The sequence below is a fragment of the Terrapene carolina genome, unplaced genomic scaffold (genome assembly GCF_002925995.2).
Source record: "Terrapene carolina triunguis isolate 2854851 unplaced genomic scaffold, T_m_triunguis-2.0 Scaffold67, whole genome shotgun sequence".
Classification (NCBI taxonomy): Eukaryota; Metazoa; Chordata; order Testudines; family Emydidae; genus Terrapene; species Terrapene triunguis.
In genome coordinates, this window is record NW_020664418.1 from 18379180 (window position 1) to 18402335 (window position 23156).

General features: G+C 41.1%; 1 protein-coding gene across 2 annotated transcripts in view; it reads right to left on the reverse strand.

The window, feature by feature from the left end:
* Positions 1 to 23156, reverse strand: part of USP3 (ubiquitin specific peptidase 3) — a 64963-nt gene that overhangs the window by 34298 nt on the left and 7509 nt on the right. The window contains exons 2-3 of one of the 2 annotated variants that reach the window (XM_024200584.3): positions 13218 to 13278; positions 10590 to 10721 (exon numbers count right to left, since the gene is read on the reverse strand). In XM_024200584.3, the coding sequence (XP_024056352.1) occupies positions 10590 to 10721; positions 13218 to 13278 (193 nt within the window). Of the gene's footprint in view, positions 1 to 6410; positions 6489 to 10589; positions 10722 to 13217; positions 13279 to 23156 lie in introns of those variants that run through there. The other variant, XM_024200585.3, reaches the window with a different exon arrangement.

Sequence of the window (23156 nt, forward strand, 5' to 3'; positions counted from 1 at the left end):
CTTATTATCATGTTTTTATAAAACCATATAGACTGCACAACGTCACAGCGACATTACACAAGTTGCATGGTAGTGAGAATCAGGCCCCACGGCATTTGTAACACAGCTAATGAACAAATGCTAACAGAGAATCCTTACAACATAGAACAACTTCAACGCATGTTTCACAGCAGTCTACATCTTCATCCCAGGGGAAGAATCTCTTAATGAGAGCAGATAGCTCATGCTGCTTTCCTGATTAAGCAGAGTCCACTATCAAAATCTACACTTCTGGAGAAGCTATATTCCACTCCCACGGAACAGCTCACTATACTTTAAACCTGTAATTTGACATGCAGTTAAGACTACCAGCTTCCCAATACTGTGCATCAAAACAACTGCAAGATCCACTCTCAGGCAGCTCAAGCTTTCCAAAGGTCTCCCCCGAAAGAACTCTTCATTGCAAGAGCCTGCTCTAAGAAAATACACCAGCTATAACTAGTGAGAACAATTCTACAGCATGCAATATTGGTGTTCACAGTTACTAGGTCTACAATAGTGAAGCTGACAATGGTAGGAAATGGAGCTGCCTTAGAAGAGGTCTAGAAAGGATGAACCAGAACCAGAGAGGAATCCTGCACACATGAGGAGGGGAGGAGAAACGTCGTTGTTGTTTAACATTTCTATTGCAGTATTGCTGAGGCCTCACCCAGATTACAGTCCACTGTTTAGGCACGGTATAAACATGTAGTGACAGTCACATCAAGAATTTTGCAGCAAATTCTTTAAAGATACATGCACAGCTAGCAGCCTCTTTCTAAAGGGAGACTAGGCCTTCAGGGAATGCTTGCAAAAACGGTCTGAAAAATACATGCTCCACTCCGTCTTTTGTCTTGAGGTACAAGTAAATGTGCACGCACATTTGGGGAGGAGGAGAGGAGGATGGGAAAAAAGATTTATGTCCCACGGAGAAGACTGCTTCAAGAGGATATCCCCCCACGGAGAAGACTGCTTCAAGAGGATATCCCCCACTGCTCTCAGCCAAGCCTCTCATATTCCCCTCCCATATATGACAAAGGAGACAAACCTTCCCCTCCATGGGTTTGATGCAGAGCCACTCAGCTGCATACCCTTTGCTGCTTGTTGGGCCAGAGACGATGCAAGTAGGCAAGGGGTGTCGCTTCAAAAAGATGCGGCAGCCAGGGATCTGAGAGAAACCCAGACTCCAGCCCTGAACAACCCCCAGCCACGTGGAGGCTGAGCCAGGCTGTATTTCAGCCCCCAACACCTCTGAGCAATGGAGGCAGAGTCAGTGCAGATGCAATGCTACTTTGAGCCACCAGAATGCAAGGACTGCACCCTGATGCTTCCCATAGGAGAGCCAGTACAGTACAGGGGCTGGAGGGAAGAAAGGGGCAAGGTGCATTCTAACTGCCCTATGTAGATCCTATTGACACATGCCAGAAGGTTTCTAGTGCACATTAGTATAGTACTGAATCAGACGAGACTACATGGACGCATGCTAGCTTTTAGAGTGTGTCAGCAGGGTCTACACAGGGCATTTAGAGCACTCTACAGTTTACAACCCTCTGGTATGCACTGTCACCCCTGTACACTAGCCCTTAGTTACTGAATGAAAATGCACCCCTCATTTTATCTCCTATGCAGAGCTTAAGGAAGAGCACTTTCTATATTTTAAGTTTATTTCCTTGAAAATATTTACTTTCTGAACTGTAGCCATTTCTCTCCTTTTCCCTCTAGTATAAGACTTGCTTTGTTTTTTTAAAAAGTGTGAATACATAATAATCAGCTCAAGTTACTCCCCTGCTTGTTTGAATCAGTGCTTTGTCAGTTAATCAAAGTGTCTACACGAGACACTTCAACGATTCACAATATTTTCACTGCATTAATCTTTGAGATATTGCTGACTTTTTGAACTATTACTAGCCTTAATTCAAATATAAATAACTTGCCCTGTTGTAGTTTAAGTACGTTTGGAGTTGAAAAATGAAGGGAGCAGAGCACCTTTTTGCAGAAAGTGATATCCACAAGATCAGCTTGCACAGGATTTCTGCCAATGCTGTATGCAAGAGAAGAAATTCACTCAAATTTCTTAAAACAACTAAGATTTCCATACACTGAAAATGACCCAATTATCACTTCCAAGTATGAAATATACAGCCACAGAATGGCCATTGTCAATATAAGGAAACCGATAAAGAAACAGGTTTTCTCCATTTACGTTACCAGTGACACCCTATTATGAAAAAGGAAGGGCCCTGTTAAGTTTGCTTTACCTTTCATTCATTTATGCTTTTTTAAGTAAAAGTATTTTGCTTACATTGGTCAGTTTCACTTCCATGCTCACACTAACAGGGTGCTGCTGTGTTTGTTTCTTCCAACAGAGCCCACCACTTTAGGGCAAGTGACACACATCACAACTCTGAATCACTGGAAAGGATGGAGTGGATGGATGCTAAGGTGGCTTGTGTTGTTCCTAGCACCAACATGCCCATACTCCTGCCTGAATGGGGACATTAGTTACCTTGACTCCATAACAGCCTACATCTGTAAACAGGTAATGAAAGCCAACCTTAATGAAACAGCAACAGAACATTTCATCTCAGATGAAGGAACTACAACGCCACTAATATATGGATATAACAGGCTGTCTGCCACTAAATATACAATTAAATGTTTCTTTAGTTCTCAGGTTCGTGTAAGTCCAAACCCTGATTTTGAGACTCAGACACAAAATGGTTTTTTTTGTTTGTTTGTTTGTTTTTAAAGAGACTTAGAAAGCCTGTTTTCAATACAAATGTTTTCATGGTACTTCAGAATTAAATGGACAGTTCTTTTAAGCCATTGTGAACTCAAGCACTACTTTACTACAGAAAGAGTGGAAAATAAAACTGACTAGAAACAAAAGTGAAACTGATAAGTTTAGAGTTAAACCAGTAAAAAAAAGGAGCAACAGCAGCATTGGAACAATAGCACAATGGAAACCTCAAAATAGAAATCATGTTTAAAATCCAACCTACAATTTTTTAGTTTAAGAAATAATGAGATTTCTACCTAAATGCCAGGTGAATATTGACATGTTCTTTTAATTTGTGATCATTAGGATTACCACAGATTGAACTGTGTGCCACTTGGCATATTGCAGATGTGCAGTATGCTTTTAACAAAGGTTGTATGGGATAAAGTGTGTAGTTCAGGGTGGGGGCTATAAAGAATACTTCCTTATATGGTTTAGCATGGCATTTTCCCCTCTTATATACTTTCTATTTTTAGCATCTCAGCTTTAAGTCCCAAGCCTAGTCCCTCCTGGCCCCCATAGCTGCTAAAAATGGCCTTAAGCCATAAATGTACTGCTCCGGGGAACTGTTAAATTTAATGCTGGACAATACCACTAGGTCACAGATCCTCAAGGTGCTTTATAAATCTTGAATGAAGTTTAGAGACATACGGTTAAGGTTAAGAATAATTAAAATAATCAAATTTCCTTGATCATATTAACACCTTAAATTCCTAAATTGAATTAAAAAAAAAACAAAAAAAAACCCTTAACTTACTTTTCATAACTAATGCCACCTGCTTTTTAAATTCCACTCACAGTTTATACTTCAGTTTCACTTACTGGTTTTCATGCACTAGCATGAGCAAGTGTTTAGACAGCAGCCATCACAAAGTAATGTGTAATTTTTCTCTTTTTTTTTCTTCATTCATTCAATCTTCAAATGTAAAAAAAGCTTCATTTTTACAAAACCTACGTTTTGAGCCTTAATCAACAGAACCATATCCCTTTAAGACAGGGGTTCTCAAACTTGGACCCCTCAGGGGGTCACGAGGTTATTACACGGGGGGTCGCGAGCTGTCAGCTTCCACCCCAAACCCCGCTTCACCTCCAGCATTTATAATAGTGTTAAATATAAAAAAAATAAGTGTTTTAATTGATGAGGGGGGTCGTACTCAGAGGCTTGCTGTGTGAAAGGGGTTACCAATACAACAGTTTGAGAACCACTGCTTTAAGAGAGAACAACAAGACTGAGAAGTCAGAAATTTGACCTACTAGTTGCATCTGGGATAACACGCACACGAGAAGCATATTACGCAAATATATGAACAGGACTCTTTCTCCTGCTGTGCTAGTCATCTGTATGCATGTTAGAACAGAGCAAACAGATTTACAAGAATCCTTCAGGAAATCTTATACTTCAGGAAGCAAGCTTCTTATAAATATCATTTTACTGCTAGTGCACAGGAAAAGAGCAGAGGAGCATAGCAGGGGAAAACATTTTGTGCTAGCCTGAGAAGCAAAACCTCTACTCCTTGTAAGCACATAGTGGCTGGTTAGAGTAAACTGAAAAGCCATTTACCTGTTAAGAACTGAAATTCAGGAGTCTACACATCTCCTGAAACTCATGCTCTCATCCCCAATACAGGGAGCTCTATCTACTGCTTCAGGAGTTAGCAGAGGGTCAAAATACAGAACCCTAAACATAAAAGGAAAAGAAGATTTGATTTTCAAATATCTTTGTAAATGTATTCAAGAGTGTATTTCTTACACACAGCCCCCTCTCTATACATACGGTGAGAGAAGGAAGGCACATCTACTGGCTTGGGAAATTCCCCTTTAACAAGCTACTCTTACCAGAAAGAGGACTGAACATTACAGCAGAAAGTCACTGCTTTCTAGTGTCCTAAACTGCAGCTAGAACACATACTAGAAATAAGAGGAGATTTACATCCCATTTTATTTTTCAATGTGTGGAGACTGATGTCTTGGGGGAAAAAACAGAATCTGCTGGAAAACAAAATCCTTTACACCCAAATATTTACATATAATGTTCCTTCTAAGTATTTTTCTGTGTTCTCCGAAATGTGGGATATTTATGAAGTGTCTAATCTCTCAGGCTGCAAAGGTAGCTTCAGTAATGGCACTGCTATTTTTTCAGCTATCACAGTCCTACCAGTGTGTAAACAGCCGAGAGTCTGAGACTAATTGCAGGAAACTATTTGATCTAGTTTTAAACAAGGACAAGTGCAGAGTCCTGCACTTAGGACGGAAGAATCCCATGCACTGCTACAGACTAGGGACCGAGTGGCTAGGCAGCAGTTCTGCAGAAAAGGACCTAGGGGTTACAGTGGACAAGAAGCTGGATATGAGTCGACAGTGTGCCCTTGTTGCCAAGAAGGCTAACGGCATTTTGGGCTGTATAAGTAGGAGCATTGCTAGCAGATCAAGGGATGTGATCATTCCCCTCTATTCGGCATTGGTGAGGCCTCATCTGGAGTACTGTGTCCAGTTTTGGGCCCTACACTAAAAAAAGGATGTGGAAAAACTGGAAAGAGTCCAGCAGAGGGTAACAAAAATGATTAGGGGGCTGGAGCACATGACTTATGAGGAGAGACTGAGGGAACTGGGATTATTTAGTCTGCAGAAGAGAAGAATGAGGGGGGATTTTGATAGCTGCTTTCAACTACCTGAAAGGGGGTTCCAAAGAGGATGGATCTAGACTGTTCTCAGTGGTAGCAGATGACAGAACAAGGAGTAATGGTCTCAAGTTGCAGTGGGGGAGGCTTAGGTTGGATATTAGGAAAAACTTTTTCACTAGGAGGGTGGTGAAGCACTGGAATGGGTTACCTAGAGAGGTGGTGGAATCTCCCTTCCTTAGAGGTTTTTAAGGCCCGGCTTGACAAAGCCCTGGCTGGGATGATTTAGTTCGGGATTGGTCCTGCTTTGAGCAGGCAGTTGGACTAGATGACCTCCTGAGGTCCCTTCCAACCCTGATATTCTATGATTCTACATCGAGGTTATGTGCAAACTACAAATAAAATTTAGAATTCCTTAGCTATGCATGTCAATACTAGGGTATGACATTCCAGTGCACAGTCCAGACCAGCGACGTTCTGTGTCACCCTTGCCTGCAACCTGGGGAATCTCACAATGTTTTGCTGCTGTTGCTCCCAACCTGTGCCCCTCACAAACAGCATGCAGGTCACCCCCCGAGTGTCTGTGTATAGCTGCAGCCTGCCAGCCACCCTCCAGTCACACACTGATTTCCACCAGCTTTGGTTACCACTTGCAGGGCGACCCCAACACACTCCCAGTCCAAAATTTCCCCCCAGAATGGGTATTCTGCACTGTCCAGCCCTCTCCTGGACAGCTCAGATATTTCTGGTTCATTGCCCTTCTAAGGGGATCAACAGCCAATAGTTTGCTACTTTAAATGGAGTTACCCACACAATTCAATTTAAAACACAACACTGGGTTAGTTTTGATTAAAGACAAAAACAAGTTTATTTAACTGCAAAGGTTTTAAGTGAGTACAAATATAAGCCATTAAAGTCAGAAATGGTTACAAGAAAAATATGTTTCCTTAGTACTAAAACTTAAACTAGACTTGGTTCAAGGTGAAATCCTTTACCCCATGTTTCCAGTAACACTGCTGAACAAAGTCTCAGGCCAGGATCTGCTCCTAAGTCCAAAGGCTGTTTTCTTTTGTCTTTAGGTGAGAGAGAGAAAGATGGATAGGGAGGATCACCTTGGGGTGTTTTTGCCCCTCACTTTTATAGTCTCCCTTTTCCTGAGGGTTACCCCTAGATAAAGTTTGTCTCTGTCCTCACAACATGAATAAAGAGTCTCAGGGGGAAAGAGGTTTCAAGCTGTTTGCTAAGATACAGATCTGTTTGTTCCTGCCCCCCTCCCTTGCCAAAGAATGGCCACTTGTTAGGCGATTGCCCATCAATGTTCCTGACACCTGGCTAGAGGCATCAGCTAGTCCTTTGTCTTTGAGAAACTGGTTTACCCAGACTTGTCTGGTAAACACATTTCAGACCTAATTTCAGCTTATGTTTATAACTTTACTACATACATTTCAGGATATTATTCACCAGTGAGGAGTTTGTTTTCTGATATGTCACAAGGCATATTTTATACAAAGATTATTACAATAGTGTGTAGAGCAGGGGTTGTCAACCTCTGGCACGCAGCTCGTCAGGGTAAGCACCCTGGCGGGCCAGGCCAGTTTGTTTACCTGCTGCGTCCGCAGGTTCGGCTGATCGCAGCTCCCACTGGCCGTGGTTTGCCGCTCCATGCCAATGGCGGCGGCGGCGGGAAGCGGCGGCCAGCACATCCCTCGGCCCGCGCCCCTTCCTGCAGCCCCCATTGGCCTGGAGCAGCGAACCGTGGCCAGTGGGAGCTGCAATAGGCCGAACCTGCAGACGCGGTAGGTAAACAAACTGGCCCGGGTGCTTACCCTGGCGAGCCGCGTGCCAGAAGTTGCCAACCCCTGGTGTAGAGTGAAACCCTAGGTATGCACGCCAGTCTGAGGGACAGAAATGTTCAGGAGCTTTAGGAGTTCCAGAACTGCTGATCCAACTCTTAATTTTTGTATGATTACAATCTCCCTGTCCCTATTGTGTGCACGTCTATAGCACTTCCTAAAAGCTGACGAGATGATGTGCTCTCTGGTCAGCAGAGAGCCTTCCTGCAGGCTAAATGGGGGCTTGTGACATAGTAGTGAAATGAAAGCTCTCTTTGCTACTACACCCAGGGAAACGAAATAGCAAAGTCCTCTTTCAAAAAGCCAGGCAGCCTTCCCCACACACAACCTTTCAGCTTCAAAGCTCAATGCACAAACTGCAAGAGGGAAACAAACCCTGTGTGCCCACGGATTTAAGAGTCAGAAGTAAAATATCAAGATTTTATTTTGTTATTCTGACTTCTGAATACTAGTGGCTAGCCACACTGTTTGCATGACACACCAACATTAATCCTAAACGCATGCTCACTTGAAAGGCACAGTGTCAAGTAAATGTGATTTCCATTATACTGTCTACATTTATAAAGCCACTGAGTAGCATTTTAAAAAACATTATTATTGCAGTAGTTAATCACAATTGGAATCCACCTAACAATTTACATAAACCGGAAAGCTTTAGTTGAGCAACAGTCATTGTTCTACAGACTGAAGTAAATAGTTACAGGAGCATAGAGAAATCTGAATAGCGTCAGCCTGAGTCTAGTCCAATTTTTCTCTCTTCCATGAGCACCACAACAACAAAATATAAATTGGAATTGATCACAAGTATTTTGAAGTAAAGACTGTATAGAACTAGAACTGATGCACTGTGAATTTCTTTACTGGATGCTGGTTCTCGCCCACATGTTCCAGGAGATTTACAAAATAAAATGCTGACCACACTGAATGGCCTATGGAATCAGTTTTGATAATGTCCCTAGAAGACACCTGCATTAGACCAGATGCTGCTATCCTTTTCCGAATGCTAGAGTGAAAGCAACAAGGCCTTTTGGTGAAAACAGAAGAATTCTGCTTCTGTAACATGTCCAGCTTTTTAGTTTAATTCCAATTCATCCATAATATGACTCAAATCTTTTACTCACTTTACTGCGGAAGAAGCTTTGCATGCTGCTCTGTTTCTCTTTTACTACTGATGCAAGTATCCTATCACACTTCACTGAGCCTCAGTAAGCGTAAGCTCATAAGTAGCTTGTAAATGTATTTCATTTTAGAAACGGACTCCGTAAAACACTACCTCAGGTACCTTTCTCACAAGGAGGGCTGCACCACTTCCATAGTTCTGTGTTTGGAGATCACATTATAATCTCACAATTTCCTTTGTCAGCTCTGAGCTTAAGGCTTTTTGTTTAGGAAAATGAAATATTCAGACAGCTTCACTCTGAGATTTCATTGAAACTTCACAGTGAGATCAGATATGCAATTCATAAAGTCTCAGCATATTTTGACAGATTATATAAACAATAAAACAGTCCTGCTTTCAAACCTGTTGCGCAATTAAAAGATATAGCAAACATTCCAAATATTATCCAGATCAAATTCCTAACCACATGCTTACTTTGATGATGAGCAGAGTACAGAATATGTAATGCCAAGAACTTCACTGCAACATTAAGACTGACATGTTAACAGTGTAAATCAGGAAATGTATACTTAATCTTCACACAGCAACCCCAACTCTGCTGCTTTGTAAATATACAATAGGGTTTTTCAATACATTATCACACTGGGCCATATGCCTCTTCATTTGGCAGAGAAATAAAATATAAATGGAAGTAAACTCCACCTAAGACTGTTAAAACTGCATTCTCCTCTGCCTATCAATTCATATAAAGCATTTGGTATTGCTGCATGTATTACATAAGCCTGAACTCTTAATTTTCTGACTTGCACTAAACCAGGGGTAGGCAACCTATGGCAAGCATGCCGAAGGCGGCACGTGAGCTGATTTTCAGTTGCACTCACACTGCCCGGGTCCTGGCCACCAGTCCAGGGGGGCTCTGCATTTTAATTTAGTTTTAAATGAAGCTTCTTAAACATTTTAAAAACCTTATTTACTTTTCATACAACAATAGTTTAGTTATATATTATAGACTTATAGAAAGACACCTTCTAAAAACGTTAAAATGTATTACTAGCACGCGGAACCTTAAATTAGAGTGAATAAATGAAGACTCGGCACACCACTTCTGAAAGGTTGCTGACCCCTGCACTAAACAATTTCTCTTGGCTGAGACCACTTAATCCAGGGTTCACAGAGGACATTTAATATGGAACCATTCCTTCTTACAGCAGGACACCTGAGGCATCAGAGCATGGATATTAAGTCACCTGCCCAAAATTTCATCTTATTCAGAGGAGGAGATCTGTCCTGTAGAGTTATGAGAACATCACATTCAGAACTACACAGCTATTTAAATCCCATTCTGCCTTTCCCCTTGAGCAATCACATATGTAGCAACAATGCTGAATCCGAGAGGAAAAAAACAACAGATGCAGTCAACAATTCTGCGTGGGGTGGAGGAGGGAGAAAGATGGTGAGCATCACTTCCACAACACCACTCCCTGCCTTTGCTGTCTGTTTGCTCAGTTTACAGGGCTATTGCTCGCAGAGCAAACTCAGCCAGGGCTGCGTTCTGCCTCTTATATCCCCATTTATAAAGATTCTGCTATTTGAATTTGGTTGACAGTTTGATTTCGCACCCAAGTAGGTTCTAGCTCCCTCTCTCATAGCTGTATTGCTCTGCAAAACTTCCATCAGGAAAAACTAGTCTTTCTACCAGAAAGTCAGCAGAGAAGATGACACAAAGGCACACACAGAGGAAGCAGATCCATTGGGCAAGAATTTGCCATTTTTACTTAATCACTCACTCCTCTGACCATAATCACACTTGAACCATTTGTAAATGTTTATTCTGTGCAAGACTGGCTAGCTCTATGAAATGAGAAATTGGAATGGACTGGTACTCTTATTTGCATTCCAAAGATACACTCTATACAAAAATTGCCACAACTAAACAAATCCACATTATACACATTGAAAAACCTCCTGTATGTCACTTGTAACATAGGAATCTAGCTTTAATCACAGATCTAAAATACATCTCAAAGCAGAGAGAGCTTTCACATACTGTTTCTATTTCAAAACAGCCAAGGCTGAGGATATGTATACTATGACTTTAAAAAATATATAATGTTTCTCTAAGTTCCAAATGGGTTACTAATACCTGCACATCAGAATATATAACAATGTCATGAACTGACATGCTGCAAATATTTACTTACCAATATGTACTGTAACTACTGCAATCCATGCACACCGTATGCTGAACTTTCTCTTGCTTTTCTGTTTTCTTATGATTGGCTAAAGGAATCTGTGCATCTTCATAATGTTTCTTTGCATGGCCATTCACATATCTTAAAGAAAGAAGAGACCACAAAAAAACTCTTCATATTTTAAACAGTTATTTAACCAAAGCTTAAGGGAAAAGATATAGTAGTCTTGGAAAAAAAAAAAAAAAAAAGATACTCCCAAATGCAGCTGTTAGTGTGTTAAATATGTAAGTCATCTCTATGAAAAAAATATGAAAGACTTTGCAATTATAAACGCTGGCTAAGCTCCTTTTAAAATCTCTCCTCCTCTCCCCCCAACTCTCAAGCATGCGCACACACACACACTACACTGGTCTCTAAGCCAACCCCTGCAGATGAGTCTCTTATGACCTGCCACATATTTGTATCAGGAAAAGAATGTTAGCTCTCCTTGTCCACATTAAGACATCAGCATTTAGTTTATCCCTCTCCTCCCCAGTACGCTTTTCCTACAGCCTGGCTCTCTTTCCTTCCAGTGCTCACCATGTCTGCAATTGCTTTAACTGAACACTAACTTCTACATACAAGCTTCAGTGCTCTGCGGACAGTTATTTAAAACTGAAGCTCTTGTATTTTATTGTGAAGTCCATGAATTTGGGAGGCACTGGGCATGAGGTCATGTAATGAAGAGCAATTTAAAAGTCTGTAGAACCCTTCATATATAAAAAGCATACCAGGTGAAAAGGTGAACATTTTCACTCCCAAAATTTGAGGTGCTCCCATAAATCTAAGGCTCTCCGACAATAGGGGGAAAAAAGTTCTTAATTTGGAAATGCAAGAGATACTTTTGTTGCATTGTAATTCTTCTCTCCTCCCCAAATGTAGGTGAGAGAACAATGTGGCACTTCAAGTGAAGATATGGGTGACTCTATTTTCTCTTTTTGTATTTTAAATGTTACCTGAACAAAAGATCCTGCTGGTTCCCTACATCCTAGAGATTTCCAGACCACAATGATGGTGCTTTTTCATTCAAACATGTTTAATTCCTGGGTTGACAGCAGTTTTAAGATCTAACATAACTGAGTAAAAATTTAATTCAAATCCTATTAACTACATATAACAAAGGTTTGATAACAACAGTAAAAACCACACAGAATGAGTAAAATATTCCAAGTTATGGATTTCAGCCTTTGATCATTCACATAATATGATGCTGTTTCCCATCTCCCTCCCTCCAAGCTATTAACTTTTGAAATACAGGAAAATCAAAGGGGTTTTTTGTGCTGAATCTTTTGATATGAAAGAAATTATTCAAGTAGTTACCATATTCTTACCTCTACAGCAGTGTTTCCCAAACTTGGGACGCTGCTTGTGTAGGGAAAGCCCCTGGCGGACCGGGCCAGTTTGTTTACCTGCTGTGTCCAGGTTCGCTGCTCCAGGCCAATGGGAGCTGCTGGAAGCAGCACGGGCCGAGGGACGTACTGACCGCCACTTCCAGCAGCTCCCATTGGCCTGGAGCAGCGAACCGCAGCCAGTGGGAGCTGCAATCGGCCGGACCTGCGGACACAGCAGGTAAACAAACCGGCCCAGCCCGCCAGGGGCTTTCCCTACACAAGCGCATCCCAAGTTTGGGAAATACTGCTCTACAGGAACACGCCGTTAAAGTAAAGTGAAAATAGAATGTACTGGGATCTATCTAAGAGAGAAACTCGCTAAGCTTAATGGTGGTTTTCCAGGATAAAAACCTGGCAGTGCATGTGGTAGACCTCAGTTTAAGTGTTTTTATTTCCCATAGTCTTTGTCGGAATGTGACAACCAGCTAGACTAACCTTAGACAGGGCACATCTCAAAACACATTTACCAGCCAATTTCTACTAGGTCTTTTGAAGTGTGAATTATCATCTCAACCACTACATTGTTGTATGTACATATTTCAATGTACATCAAAATCAGATAAAGACACACCTGCACCAGCTGCTGTCAATATAGCTAAGGGAAACTCTTTTATTCTAAGGTACCCTGAAAACACATTTAAGATCTTTTCAGTTTAAACTGGATACTTGCCATCTCACAAAACCAGCTGGGCAAGATTTTGATTTAGAGAATACCAAGAAATACCTATTTGTTTTTAATCTGCTACAGCAGAAGCAGCTTTATTTTGAATCAATCTACTAATCAGTCAATGCAGTAAATTCCTTTTGTAAATATAAAAGTGTTTCAAATATTATGAAGGTCTTTACAAGAAAAAAATGCAGTTCCACTGCCACTGTGTCTTCTGCTTTAAACAGTTCCACTGACACACCATATTAACTGCTACTGCAACATTAATAAACTATTTTTGCTTTTAAATAAAAAGAAAAATACCTCATCACGCACGTATGGAAAGTAGAGAGGAGTGTTCAGCAAACGTGTATAAATCGCTGAACTGCAATAGCTCCTTTGACACTACATTCCGGTGTGGAGGAAGAATGGAACAGGGACATTCAGACATCCTTTGGAGGAAGATTGTTTTAAACAGAACAAGAAGCAGAGGGAAGGTGATGAAAAGAGTATTAAAAAGGGGGGTTAAGTAATTTCCAAATCAATATGTGCTGTACCTACCTTCCACAATGGACACTTGAACAAGTCAGACAAACCCAGGGACTTTTATTGGATCGGCACACTATTAAACAAAAAGAAAGTCAAGTGAATTGGCTGTGATATTACAATTATAGAATCCATCTTGTGAGATGGAACTAGCTCTCCTCTGGCTCCACTTTGACTGTATGGTTATATAAAATATCAAAATAGTCATGATAATCTAGAGTAGGGACTGCAGGAGAGGTGGCTGATACCAAGGCATGTTAGTCTTCCTTCATTTTTAATTTAAGGCACAGGCATTTACCTACTGTTCATATTGCAAAGGATCACATTTTTCCTTCTGCACATTCAGCTCTTGTACTATATTAGTGTCAAATCTCAGACTCAGAACAGTCAGTAAATTTACTCTTCATTATATCTGCAAATATGTCGAATATTGAAATGCAGTTTTTCTTGTAGGGGAGAAAAGTTTTAGCCCTAAAATTTTACCAACCTTTAAAGGGGGCACTGGGCCAAAACAGACATAGTTTACAATGAAACTCCGAACTCCATCCTAGATTTAGAACTCCAAGAATTTAAATAACTGACTTTTCACCATTAATAGTGCGTTTCCTTTTTTAACTTCAGTCAGGTAGGAAAATAAAAGTAGACAGGGCAGTTTCACTTCTTAAGAGAATGTTTCATTTTCTGATTCATAAGCATAATGCTGTTGTATGGTAAATTCACAACCCCTCACAGGAATATTTAAATGTAAAATCTCCAATATATTCACTATGGAAAAAAACACTCCTATTCATATGTTGTAAAACTTATTTTAAAGAATCTACAGTATTTGATAGTGACTATTTCAAATTGTTCTCTCATAGACTCAGACCAGTGGTCCCCAAACTGTGGGGCGCGCCACCTTAGGGGAGCACAGTGGAACATCCAGGGGGCCATGGCAGGCCTGGACCAGCCCCCCAGGGGGCAGAGAGGGAAAGCCACCTATCTCCGCTCCTGGCCCCAGTTCTGCTCCGGTCCCAGCCCCAGTTCCAGCCGCCCAGACACTAAAAGCGTGGCTCCCTCTCCCCGTCCTGCCCCACTCACCCTATACCCCGCCCTGGCTCCTGGGGGTGTGTGAACTGGGTAAGAGGTGGGCGGAATTGAAAAAGTTTGGGGACCACTGACTCAGACTTAAGGTCAGAAGGGACTATCCGGATCATCTAGCTGACTACCTGCACATTGCAGGCCACAGAACCTCACCCACCTGCTCGTGTAATAGACCCCTAACTTTTGGCTGAGATACTGAAGTCCTCAAACCATGGTTTAAAGACTTAAAATTACAGAGACTCCACCATTTACACTAGTTTAAACCTGTAATTGACCCGTGCCCCATGCTGCAGAGGAAGGCAAAAGTCGTTTGAGTGGTATGGTGGAGGAAAGCCCTCAAGATTCATTTTTAAATATACTATTGTTACTAAGGCCTGGCCTACACTTAAAACTTAGATGGACCTAGCTATGTCTCTCCAGGCTATGAACATTTCTCACTCTGAGTGCTGTGGTTACATCAATCTAACCTCCTACCCACCTCCCAGTGTAGATGCAGATGTTGTAGAGCTTGTAGTGTAGATGCAACCTACATTTTCACTTTTTTTGGTTTTGTTTTAAAAAAAAACAACTGTTTACATGGGACCTCCAATATTTTTGTGGCTCTACAGTGGAAGATTTCACATCCCATTTCTAAAGTTGTACTGATCCCATAGATGATACTGGTACACAACAGATAGGACAGAATGAGGCAGGACTGTGTTGGTTTGTATTTCAAATTAAAAAATAAATGGCAATGAAGAAGTGTTTGTCAAGTGCAAAAGAACAAGACCGGTCCTTATAAAAGCACAGGCTCATGACAAATCTCTCCTCAGTCCATGTAAATTATAAAACCTCAACAATTGCCCCTCAAATAGAAGGACCCATTTAGGATGGTAGAGGATAGTTGTACCAGAGGGGGGCTGCTTTGTGCAGTTGACAAAACATAGCACTGAGGGTGAGGAAACAGATTCTCTACTGCTTGGCAATTCCTGCAACACATTTGTTGGAAGGGTTAGGCTATCATCCAACTTTCAAAGCAAAGAGCTACAGATCTAGCTGGATGTCAAAGTAGGCTTGACTCACTGGGATTCTTACGTCATAGAAAGTACCATATATTCAAGAGAAGGGGGGAGAAGAGAAACAATTATTTGGGCTATTTTGCTCATGCCTGTATTCACTGTTGCCATTGGCTTTTTTGAATGCTACTTTAAAAATATAGGGAACAAAAGCATTTTGCAAAAATGCATCTTGAAGAGAGCTATGTCCTACAAACAGCTTAAGACATTTTAATTGAGCAAAAAGCTTAATACTAGTATTCACCTCCCTCAGTCATTAGACAAGCTCAGGAACCTTGGCTACTCTTGAACTTAAGTGCCCACTACAGCAGTTACCAACTGAGCCGTTTTGCTGTATTTTTAGAATGGCCTTAAGTGTTTAGAAAAAGATGTTAATATCTGAAAGAGGGGAAAATAAATCTGTGCTGCTACAATGCTGCCTCAAATAGTGAGTCACTTGCCATTGTACATTACCATCAGCTTGCTTGGAAGTGTTGAAACTATACATTCGATCACATAACAGAGGGAAAATTCTGTCTTCTACAGTGTAATCACTGCAAATGAAACCTGAATACTAGTTAATTATTTATATAGCACCCAAAGCAATCAAAGGACTTTGCAAACAAAAAAGGAGCAATGGACCCTTCCCCAAGAAGCAAATAATCTAACACCAAATGTACACACTCATTCCAGTGAGTTTCACACTGAAATCCTGTGTAGTTAAGACCATTCAGAAGAAGAGTTCAAATAGTGTAGGTTTCTTCCAGTTTCTGTGTCCCATCCTGATGAGTAACACTTATCAAACCTTAGTCATTCTGTTCTATGCAGGCTGATGGGTGCATGCTCATCAAGGGTCCCTCCCCGCCTCACCCTCGTGTTCTTTCTTGTGTGAGCACTTATGGATCTTGTAAGATATGTTATTTCATACAGCTCTCCAGAATATTCCAATGAAACAAGAACAGCAGAGACAAAAGACCCTACTTCCTTATAGCATAGAGTTGTGGGCTTTGACTATAGAAAATTTCAGTGTATGTGCTGCATACAAACAAAGCCCCAAATTAATAGTTTTGTGGGGGGCATGGATCAGCGTTCATGTTGAGCTCTCCATCAATATCCAGCCCAGCCCAGGCAAGCTAATGATTCAACCAGTGGACCAAATCCGGTGATGAATCCTGGCCACGTGCCACCTGAGGCACGTTGCACATACACTAAGAATAGTTTTGTTTAAAGAATCCACTGCATTAACTCAGAGACACACACACACACACGGATCAGGAAGAGCAGGAGACAAACAGGAAACAGCCCTTATAAAGTGCCACGTTAAGAACCCCTGTGTGATGCAGTACCCATGGAAGCATTTGGCATATGGTGTTAAGGGTATGTAATGAACTCTAATCGGCTGCCTTGCAAATCAGAGTAGAAATAACCTAAGCCATGTCTACCACAGACTTTACTTCACAACCTGGATGTAAGGAAACAGCTCCTTAACAATGGAATAAAGGTAAAGAAAAAGCCATAAAACATTGGCATAACAAGAGCAACACTCTGGGATGAGTATGAAGTTCAGCCAGTAATTAATGAAGTCTAGAAGCTGGTTGAATAGGGACCAAGATTAAGATCGTTGAGCAGTTTCCAATAACTGCTCTTTCATTCTTTATAAAATAGCTTATTAAATCTACACAGGTAAATTTACCAGCATTACTACACAGGTATAATTATACAGCAGTAGTTACACTAATGTGACTCCCCATATGGACACATTTTGTACAGTTAGTGTAAAAATACTTTTTATTTGGAAAAACAGTGGCTTGTTTTCAGTCTTGCTTATGTCAGTACAAGCTAAATCCAAAAAAAAAAAAAGAAGCCGCCGCCGCCCCTGGTAAAAGAGCATCCATATGGGGAGAAAGATCAGTGTAACTTTAACAGTATAATTATACCAATATACCTGGTGTAGACAAGACCTTTGGGGGGGGGTGGGGGGGGGGGGGACAACACGACTACAGTACTGAGCTTCCAGGGAAAGTTGCATGTAGAGAATAATGTTAAAAATATTTGGAAGAACAATTAGAATTGCTTTCACTTCCCCTATTTTTACCCCATTCTGTCTAATAGCGACCCACTGCTCTGTTTTGTTAAGAAAAATGTCCCTACTTCATCTTTCTCAGAAGCTTGTCTGTCTGGCACATGAGACTGGCAACACAGCAAGACGAGTTGGGCAGACTCCAGCAGCAGCCCTTGAGGGGAAAAGGAGTAGCGGCTCACAGGGAAAAATGTGAAATAGCAGCTGTATTGCGTGATGCATGATGTCACAGGATAGACTAATCAAGCCTATGAAACCAGGCCAAGATTCTCCTCTACTATCAGTTCTACAAAGACTTGCGGAGGTAAAGAGGGAGAAGAGAGAGCTGCAAACCAAAAGGCTGGAAAATGATTAATAGTGGTGGGAAAACAAAACTCTTCACTAAAAACGTAAAATTTATACATGAAGTCTTTAATCAGTTTCATTTTGATGGAAATTTTCCATCAAACAGAACTCTGCACTTACGCAGGGCCTTCCATCTGAGGAGCTCAGAGCATGGTATAAAGTACTAGCCACATTTCTCAGAAACAGAGGTCAAGTGACTTGGCCAAGGTCACACTACAAGTAGCTGGCAGAGCTCTGATTAGAGTCCAGGTCTGCTAGCCTCTTACCTTCTTTACTTTGCCTGTCTGTACAGTGACAGATAGATCATTTGAATTACTGGTTATTAAAATCCTTAATGGAGTTGGCTCTGGCAACCCTGAAGTCCTGCTTCTTGAACCTTGTACTAACAGACACTTCTGCTCACACATGCTGTTGAAAAGATCCCATTTCTGCTACTGAAGTCAGCGTTGATTGCGCTTTTGCTATGGTGGGCTCAGGGCCGGCTCTAGGCACCAGCGTCTCAAGCATGTGCTTGGGGCGGCACTTTTAAAGGGGCAGCATTCTGGCCCTTTGGGGCGGCACTCCGGCCCTTTTTTTTGCCTTGGCAGCAGCACTCCGGGCGTTTTTTTTTTTTTTGGCTTGGGGCGGCAAAAAACCTGGAGCCGGCCCTGGGTGGGCTAAACAGTGTGGCATTCACTACCCTCTGAAACCCATCTCATTTCCTTCCTTCCTACTTCAGTGCCTTACAGCTCTCCCCTCCCCAAATGGATTTTAGAACAACAGCTGTTGACTCCATATTGATTATCTTTTCTTCCAATCTCTTTCCTTTTAACCTTCATTTGTTTGTTTCTATACTTAATTGGGTTCATGATTATTTTCCAATCTATTTCCAGCACCCTGAGGGATTTATATATAAATATTACTACTTGTTCTAGATTTTACTGATGCCAATTAGTATTTTATTAATTCATATGTTGCCATAGTTTCCCTTGACTGGCACTCTTGAAAGGAGTGTGCACCTACAAAAAGGGAGACTACCTCAGGCAACTGGAGTAGCTACAACCATACATGGAAGCAATGAGTACTAATATTTACACTCATGATAAAGTCAGAGGGACAGAAGTGTCCCAAAAACACCTCCAAGCAGAATGCTACAATTTTACAGAATTAATCCTCTAAATTTAGTGAAGGCTTCCAGGATTTAAAAAGCCAAGATACCCACCCAAATGACTTATTTTTGACTATATACACATCTTAAAATTAGTATCTGTTTTGAATTTAACAAATTGGATGCTATCAACTCTGGTTGAGCAATTGTAATGAAAGCTGTTTTGCATGAGGAAGAGAAAGGGGAAAAGTGTTAGGAGGAAATTTTCAAAGTGCTGGGTAGGAATTTAGCCACAAACCCCACCCTAAACAACTTGACTAGGAGTTGGCAAGTTAAACATTATGTGCTGCTTTAAAAATGTAGGGGTAAAAGTCATTTTCTAGGTCTCATGCAATAGCTTGATGTCGCAATATTTGAGTTATAAATACTATGGGGATGTTCATAGGTGTCTGCCTGCCCAGACCCAGCTGCACAAAGCAGGCCTAAAGCACAATAAGTATGACTGCATGTTGTTTGTGGAGAGTTTCTAATCTGCAAAAGTAATTCAGCATCAATATTTATGTAAAACTCAAAGAGGAAGTGTACTGGGAAAATTTGCAATTTAAAAATGGTTACTTGGTCATCCCTGGTATAAACTAAATCAGTGGCTCTCAATTTTTTTTTTTCCCCACGGACCACTTGAAAATTGCTGAGGGTCTTGGCGGATCACTTAATGATCTTTCCAAATGTTGTTTGTACCATTAGCTAACTATTGTAAAGCGCTTTGGATAAAAGCGCTTTGGATAAAAGCGCTGTATTAAAAAAAAAAAACTATGTTTTTTGTTCTACAAATAAAAGCACACAACTCATATTTTAATATCAGTAGTCTTACCTTTCTAATGAGATGGATGTGCCCTCTCTCCCCCGCCGCAGCAGCCCCCAAGCTGGGGCTGGGAAGGAGGGGGGTCTCTCCCCCGCCACAGCAACCACAGAGCTGAGGCTGGGAAGGAGGGCCATCTCTCCCCGACAGCTGCAGCCCTGGAGCTGGGGAAAGTCGCCTCTTTCTCTGGCCGCCACAGCCCTGCATATCTCAAATTCCCCCCACCCCCACTTCTCACCCTACTGCCCCCTCCCACCTACCCCCTATTCCTCCCAAGGCCACCACCTCACCTTACATGTGCATCTTCTCCAGGGTCCAGGCACCTAATTAGTGGAGCTGTGCAGGCATGACTCCACTAATTAGGTGGGTGGCCCTTCATTCTTTTGCCAAGGCATGCACCTTAGAGGGAACTATCCGCTGACCACCTGAATGGAGCTTGCAGACCACTGGTGGTCCACAAACCACAGTTTGAGAACCTCTGAACTAAATCATCTGCGAAAGAAAAAGAAAAAAAGGGGGGGGGGGAATTGCTCATTTCCGATGCATCAAGAAAGCCAGAAGAGGTTGGGGTTTTGGTTTGGTATTTTCCTTTTAATTTCCCTGCTTATTACGCCTATCAGAAATTCAAGTCTCATCTACATATTGTTCCTGTAAGACCCTTTGGACAACCAATGAACTAGTAAGAGGATATCACAGATACTATTTACGGTGTCAGTCCTGCAATAAGCATCACTGCAGATGGATCCCTGCACCTTTGCAGAACCTTCCATGTGAACCTAAACTATGATGTCGTCTTACCAGTGCCCCAACGGGGATCTGCATGGGCACGGACCGAGCCTCCCCTAAGCTCCCTGCAGGATCTGGGGCCAAGGGGAAATCTGACTGATAGGAAGTGATTTTTAATTAGACTGTTTAAAATGTTTTGTTAACACCCATTTACCGGGGAAAGGAGAAGAGAAGGAAAGAAGGCAAATTAATGTCTCAACTGTCAAAGGAATATTTTTCCAAGGAATCTAGTTTCTCAGAGTTTATCACTCTGTACAAAAATGAGTTAACTGTTCTTTTAATGGCACATGCTCTCACGTGACAAAGAGATGCATAAGAATAAATTGTTGTTTATATCAAGTCTCTGGCTGGTTGAGACTTCACTTAAAATTACAGATTGTGAATGAGGTTTTCAGAATTACAGTAACACTCCCACCCTCACCATAAACCTGCAAAAAAGTCAGTCTCATTTTTTCTGCCATCTGCCTTAAGCATCAAAAGCAAAACAAAGCAATGATGAAGTCAGAAAAAGAGCTAGGGCTACATTTTGTTTTCCTGCTTTCACTATACTCATGCAGACACTAATACACGACTGTACATTTGCAGTATGTCCTGATATTTGCTACTTGTCACTGTAAGTAAAAGCAATGCTTAGTGTAATGCAAGAACTTTCCTGACTGGCCTAAGTCAACTGATTTTGAAAACATCAAACTGAGCATAGACCTGCCAAATAACTGCTGAATAAGAATTCAAAAGTAACATGATGGGAAGTAAACACTCATTCCCCAAGAATAAATAAAATAAGGTAATTAAAGTACTAGAAACATGCTAGCATTGTAACATGCTCATCAGAGAACAACAGATTAATTTCTCCTGTTTACAATCCACTTCCTAAATTGCACTCAACTGTGCTGGCTGCAGCCCTGATATTTTGTGATTACGTAAGCAATTGAAAAAACTGGTAATAGAAAGATACAGCAAGGTCCATATTTGTTTTTATTCTTTAAACAGATACTGGACGAGCAGACACTCAGATAGGGAAAAAAAAAAACCTGTAATTACGCTATAACTTCTAACATGGGCTAAACAGAGATACTAGTTCCTGAGGAAGTGGTTAAACAAAGAATAGAGAACCAGGCCAAACAAAAATTAGACACTGCTAAAACTATGGCAGTCAGTCAATTCTGGCTTTTTTGTCAGGGGCTCTGGAGAAAAAAAGGTCACAAACATCACTAACATTACACAAGGATGCTTCTTTAATAATAGAGACAAGATTAGTTTTCAGTTTACAGAAATGCCATATTTGTAGGCAATTCATTAGATTTCTAAACAGTATAGTAAGACTTGGCAGGATATTTTAAATCAGAAAATTTCCATACTAGGTTACTCTTTGCACCCCACAAAACATTTCTATCCTTAGCTTAAATTTATAGTGCTATACATTCCACCAGAAAATAACTAGTGCATTTTCCCCACCATTACTTTAATCTAGCAAACTATATCATATATGATTTTACTTCTAAATCTGTTATTTAATCTCAGTTTCTACCACATTTTGAATAATCAGTATCTGAAGGTTTTGTTGCTGTTTAATTATTACTAGTGCAAACATTTACTTAAATGTAAATGTAACAATTCTTGAAAATAAAGAGTACATACATTTACCAAAAAATCAAGCCTTGTCAGGGAGACAATTATACAATACAGAATACAGTAGCACACACCTAAAAGAGACTTTACACCAATATAAAAACAATAAAAACAAGACACACAAATCAAACAGCCAATTTCAGAGAGAAGCCAAGGAAAACCAGAATAGATTGCATTGCAATTCTCAAGATCCGACCCATCTCTTAAGGAGAGGAATCCTCTGAATCCCCTAGCAGTCTGAGGTCACAATGTATTGGGGGGTAGATTCTAACAGCCTATTTATTTCAGACCATCCCCCTCTATTCTGCCTGTCAGACACAAAGGAAGCCATCAAAACATTCTGAGTGAACAAGATACAGGAAGAGAGTTTCAAGAGTCCACCAGACTAAAATGTTACTTACCAGCTGAAAGCAGAAAAGTAAGGCTATGTCTACACTATGAACCTTACAGCGGCACAGCTATACCACTGCAGCTACACCACTGAAAGGTCTCCTGTGCAGCCGCTCTATGCCCACCCCCAACAAGCAGCGGTAACTATGTCAGCAGCTGTCCACACCGGCACTTTTGTCGGTGCAACTTATGTCCATCAGGGAGGTGCTTTTTCACACCCCTGACTGCCAAAATTTTAATGACAAAAGTGCTAGTGTAGACAAAGCCTAAGTATCCAGAGTTATCATTAGCCATCTAAGACCCAGTTCCTGCAATCTGACCTGCCCGAGCAAACACTTGCACCTACACAAAATTCCAAGGGTGTAAATGTGGCTCAGTCCAGGCACAAGGGTCTGTCTGTGCAGATCTAGTGTAGGTGCAGGGCCTTAGAGAGTACTGAGATATTTTACAGGAAAGGTAAATCAGTATCAATTTGCAATATTCTAGAAAGATTAGCCACCTTTTGTGAAACTGCCTTATTTAGATAGGTTACCTGTCAGTATTTTGACTAGAGCCAAATGGGTAACAAAAAATTTTAAGAGAAATTTCACAGCCATATTTGTAGAAATCCAGATTTAATAGATGGGCTCAAAAGAGAAAAGTTTTAGAAAAGAGAATTGGT